Genomic DNA, 5,927 nt, shown 5'->3' with positions numbered 1-5,927 from the left:
TAAGTTCTTATTTGAAATTATCCCTGTAACTCTCCTGTATTAGGGTATTACAGAGACGTGTAAAGACAGTTTGGGAGGCACATACCTTTTTTTTCTCAGTGAGATAGTTCCATGGTCGTTAAAATGTTTTAGATATATCTGCTGTTTAATTTGGATATTTTGTTTTATACAACTGTGGTTTGTGGTTTTTTTTACAAGATTTTAATAAATACATAGAAAAAATATTAAAAAGTGATAACATAGTTTGTAGTGGGGATGTGGAGGAAATATTAATTCTGATTGATAAGTTGAAGAATTTATAATAAGGTTTCAGAGTGAAAGCAGTTTTGACAGGAAAAGGTAAGAATGCATGAAATAAGCTAGACTGAAGGGACAGCATATACAAAGGTATGTATAGTGTAGGGTGTGTACAGTGTACTGAGAGCTCACAGAAAGTTAGACTAAGCAGCTATTTGGTATAAATAAAAATGTTCAGTATTAAGCGATATTCAGTGACATATGAAGCCAAGGAAGTATTTGGAGGAAATACTGTGGAGAAATGGAAAGGGATCAGTATGCATAACTTATTACATCCTTCATCCCATTTTCAAAGTAATTTGGCCCTAATTTTAAGAGTAGAAACATTAAGAGATAAATAAATGCTGGTCCCTGTACCACATTCTCCTTAGAAATTCTTCTGAAGTAATTTATTTCCTTGGGAAAGATATTCTTAATATTAAATGTTACAGAATTTAAACTGTTCTTTCAGATACTGGTGAGTCTACTAAACGAGAGACTTCATCGACACTTGGTGGTTTTGGAGTTGGAAGAAGTTTTGGACACAGAGGTAAGTCTTGTTTATGGTATCCTCCTTGCCTTTAGGATTGCAGCGCAGCTTCTTGCCACTAGGTCTCCAAGGGTTCCCGCTGATATCTTATAGTCAGAATTTGAATGGTCACAAATTCCTTTTATGGGAAGCTGTTTCCATTTTTGTTTTCTTAGACATAATTTAAAATATTACTTTATGCTGCTTTGAGTATGTCGACTGTTTTTTAGGTTGTTGCTGTTGTTATGTGCTGTCAAGTTGTCTGCGACTCATAGTGATCCTCTGTACAACAGCCCTAAACCCTGCTCTTTTCCTTGCTAGTTTTTTTGTCTCTGACACACCCATCCCCATTACCACAGTGACTGAATCAATCGATCTCATTGAGTGTCTTCCTCTCCTGTGCTGCCCCTCCACCCTCCCAAGCATGATGTCCCTCTCCAAGGGCTGGTCCTTCCTTGCAGCATGTCCAGAGTATGTCAGATGAAGCTTCAGAATCCTTGCCTCCAAGGAGCAGCCTGACTTTACCCTCTTGAGGACGAACTTGTTTATTCTCCCAGCAGTCCATGGTATATTCATTACTCTTCTACAGTACCAAAGCTCAAAGGCATCAACTCTCCTATCATCCGTAGTCATTGTCCAGCTCTCTGATGCATAGCAAGTAATTGCAAAGACCATGGCCTCTATCAGGCACACCTTAGTCTCCAGACTGACATCATTGCTTTTCAGTACTGTGAAGAGGTCTCAAGACAGCAGACTTTCCCAATGCAATTTGTCTACTAATTTCTTGTGCTGCTGGTACCAAGAGTGTTGATTGTAGAGCCAAGCAAAATGAAGCTATCAACAATCTCAATCTCTTCACCATCTATCATGATGGTACCAATTGGCCCAGTGGTGAGATCTTTGTTTTCTTGATGTTGAGTTTCAGTCCATATTGAAGGTTGCAGTCCTTGATGTTCTGCAGCACATGCTTCATGTTCTCCTCAGTTTCAGCGTGCAGGGTTGTGCCGTCTGCATAACGCAGATTGTTGATGAGTCTGCCTCCAATCCTGATGCCACATTTCTCCTCATAGAGCCCAGCCTCCTGGATAATATCTTCTGCATATAGATTGAAAAGATAAGGAGATAGGACACATCCTTTTTTATTTTATTTTATTATTATTTTGTGTGTCTGTGTACCATCAAATCAGATCTGACTGGTACAGGAGGAGATTGTCCCTCCTTTCCCGGCAGAGCATCTGGTGGATTCGAACCATGCACCTCTGGGATTGCAGTGCAGCTTCTTGCCACTAGGCCACCAGAGCTCCCCTACGACACATCCTTGATGGGCACTCTTTCTTGCTTTGACCCATGTAGTGTTTCTTTGCTCTGTTCTGATGACTGGTCCAAGTAAAGGTTTCGCATAAGCACAGTCAGGTGTTCTGGTATTCCCATTCTTCTCAGAGTCAGACACAGTTTGTTGTGATCTACACAGTCAAATGCTAGGACACTTAAAAAATATCCATGCTCCTTGCTGCACCGTTACATCAAATTTGGTTATTTGGTATGTGAATTCTATAGTTCATGATATATTATTCAAGAATCATCTTTTATAAATAAGATAACAATTCTTCTACTTATGTAGAGTATGTAAACAGAAACTACCAGAAAAATGTTTAATTGTGATTTATTATTGAGTATGAAAAGGCATTTGACTGTGTATTAAGACAAATGAGGGAATAACATGGAGAACAGTGGAAATTACAGAACACTTAATTGTAGTTATGTGAAACCTAGACATAAACCCAGAAGCTGTTGCCCAAATAAAATAAGGGAATAAAACATGGTTTAAAATTAGGAAAAATGTGCATCAAGGTCTTATCCTTTCTCCATATCCATTCTGAATAGTGAGCAAATAGTTTGAGAAACTGGACTATAAGAAGTAAGAATGTATCAAGATTGGAGGAAAACTCATCAACATTCTTAGGAGTTGGCACGATATTGCTTCCAGAAATGGAAGACTGAAGCACTTACTGTAAAATATCCAAACCACAAGGGGAGCTCTGGGGGCCTAGTGGCAAGGAGCTACAACTACAATCCTAGAGGTGCACGGTTCAAATCCACCAGATGCTCTGCCGGGAAAGGAGGGACAATCTCCTCCTGTACCAGTCAGATCTGATTTGACGGTACACTCACACAAAAATAATAAAATATAAAAAAATTAATAAAAAAAATATCCAAACCACAGCCTTCAATATGGATAATATCCTAATGTGGTTGTTATGTGCCGTTGAGTCACCTGTGACTCATTGCAACCCTATGCATAATGGCTCTAAACCTTCCTCTATCCTGTGCCAGTAGAAGTAAAATATCCTCACTCTTGGAATAAAAGACAACATCATGGTAAATGAATAGAAGATTGAAGTTGTCATCTATTTCATTTTACTTGGGTTAGCAATAAATACCCATGGTAGCAGCACTCTAGATCAAAAGAGATCAAGAGATCAAAAGACATGTTGCATTAGGAAATTATCTCTAAGTAACCTCTTTAAAGTGCCGAAGAACAAATAGATCAGTGTAAAGCATAAGGTGTGCCTGATCAAAACCATGGCATTTTTAATTGCTTCTTATTTGTTGGAAGCAGTATACATTGGACAGTGAATAAGGAAGACCGACAAAGAATCGTTGTCTTTGAATTTAGGTGTTGGTGAAGAGTATTGAATAAACCATGGACTGCCAAAAGAACAAACAAATCTGGAGGAAGTGCAATCACAGTGTTCTTTGGAGGCAGAATGGTGAAACTTAGAAACATATTTTGGAAATGTCAGGTGGGGTCAGTCCTGGGAAAAGACATCATGCTGAGAAAGATGGTGAGTTAGAGCAAGAGAGGAAGACCTTCAGCAAAATTAATTGACATGGTGAACGCAACTATGGGCTACAGCATGCAGAGATTGTGAGGATGGTATAGGATAGGACAAAGTTTAAATCTCTTGTTCATAGGGTTGATAAGAGTCATCGTGAACTTGATGGCACATGACAATAATAACTTATGAACTTTAGTTTCTATCTGTATTTGAAAAAGGACCAACAGCACAAACATTTTTCCCTTAATAATTCCAAAGTCATAGTAGATCAAAACTTAGGTATCCTTAAGTTCAAATAATAATAGCATATGTGTGGAAGCATATTGGAAACCCATTACTGACTGTTCTTACAGAGGGAAGTATGTAGAGGAAATCATTAAAGGCGGTAGAATACTATTTTTTTTAAAAATTTTATTTGTTTATTTAGTGTGTGTGTGTGTGTTTACCATCAAACCGGATCTGACTGGTACAGGAGGATATTGCCCCTCCTTCTACAGCAAAGCATCTGGTAAATTCAAACCGTGTACCAATGGGGTTGCAGAGCAGCTTCTTGCCACTAGGCTACCAGAGCTCCCTAGCATACTATTTTTAAAGAAATTTCAAAGTACAGATACTTGAATGAATGAAAATAACATAAACTTAAGTTTTGTGATAATATTTGGTTCTTTTAGGAATTAATTGTACATATTGGAATGTGGCTTTTTGTTAAGAAAGAATTTTTTTTTTGAGTGATTGCTCTTACATGTAGTTTTATTGCTGGAAGGGTCCTCAGATTTTGCTGAACCTGACAGTTTAAGTGATTTTGAGGTGTGTCATTTTTTTAAATGAATAAATTTAAAATAATAATTGATCCAACTGTTTTAGCAGACCCACTATTGGATTTTCAGAGACTAAATTGCACGGGAGGAGATTGGCATTCCTCCTGTGTTTATTTAAGCAGTTAATAATAAACATTTAAATGCTGACTGATTGAAATCTCACGTTCAGATTCAGAGTTCATATTTCAAGTATATTTGCTTTAACGTTGTTTTCCTAAGGCTCAGTTTTAAAATGTAATGTTATTGAGGATATTTTTTAAAAAACTAAGATTTGTCAGTATACTACATAGATATATAAATCTAGACATAGGTTTTTACTAATTGAGAAATGTGAAGGCACAGCTTGTTAAAATGTAATAATTTACAAAAATTGCAGATGGAGTTATTTGCAAAATTGTGCTATTTTGAATAGAAAATAAGTGCTATTTCTGACATAACCTTGTTTATTAATTATACAGGGAATCTACACAAAGTGTAGAGTGCTTGTCAATCAGATACTATTTATACACACACACACACACACACACACACACACATATATATTTTTTTTTTTTAATTGAAACAGACTAGGAGGAAGGATTGGCCATCCACTTCTGAAACACCAGGCCTTCGAAAACGCTATGTACAATAGAGCACACTTAGATTATCACTTGGACTAGCAGACATGGCATTTCAAACTGAGATCTTAGAAATGGAAACAGAGAGAAGGAGGAACAGCTGTAAGGAGACACTAGTGATTGGAACGTGAAATGTGAGAAGCATGAATGTAGGAAAATTGGACTTTGAAGGAAGTAGAACTCATAAATATTGACATACTAGGTATTGGTGAAATGAAATGGCTTGGCATGGGATGTTTTGAATCAGATGATCATATATGATTTACTGTGCCAGGGATAAAAAAGGTGAGAAAAATGGGTTTGGTTTCATAATTAAAGTCATTTCTAGATCTATCCTGAAATATAGTGTGGTGAGCGACAGGATAATATCCATATGCATACAAGGAAGTCCTGTGAATACCACTATCATTCAAATATATGCACCAACAACCAGAGCCAAAGAGGAGGAAAAGGAAGATTTCTACCAACTTTTGCAGTCAGAAATTGATCAAATATGCAATCAAGATGCAGTGATAATAATGGGCGACTGAAACGCAAAAGTTGGGAACAGGGAAGAAGGATCAGTAACTGGAACACATAGGCTTGGTGAGAGAAAGGAGGCTGGAGATAGAATGATAGAATTCTGGACATTCAATGATTTGTTCATTGCAAATACCTTTTATAAGAAACATAAACGCAGGCTATACACATGGATCTCACCTGATGGTATGCATAGGAATAAAATAGATTACATTTGTGGAAAGACTCGGTGGAGAAGCTCAATATCAGCAGTGAAAACCAGGCTGGGAGCTGATTGTGGGACAGACCACTGATTACTCATATGCAAGTTCAAGCTGAGGTTGAGGAA

General features: G+C 37.3%; 1 protein-coding gene across 1 annotated transcript in view; it reads left to right on the top strand.

Moving 5' to 3' along the window:
- Positions 1-748: 748 nt before the first annotated feature.
- LOC102870420 (probable ATP-dependent RNA helicase DDX4-like) overlaps positions 749-5,927 on the top strand; it is a gene marked incomplete at its 5' end in the record, with an annotated part of 114,284 nt that continues 109,105 nt past the window's right edge. The window contains one exon of the mRNA XM_006891544.1: positions 749-842. Within this exon, the coding sequence (XP_006891606.1) occupies positions 749-842 (94 nt within the window). The remainder of the gene's footprint in view (positions 843-5,927) is intronic.

Source organism: Elephantulus edwardii, unplaced genomic scaffold (assembly GCF_000299155.1).
Source record: "Elephantulus edwardii isolate Elephantulus edwardi_28Jun2011 unplaced genomic scaffold, EleEdw1.0 scaffold00099, whole genome shotgun sequence".
Classification (NCBI taxonomy): domain Eukaryota; kingdom Metazoa; phylum Chordata; class Mammalia; order Macroscelidea; family Macroscelididae; genus Elephantulus; species Elephantulus edwardii.
This window is presented reverse-complemented; position numbering and strand designations above follow the sequence as displayed.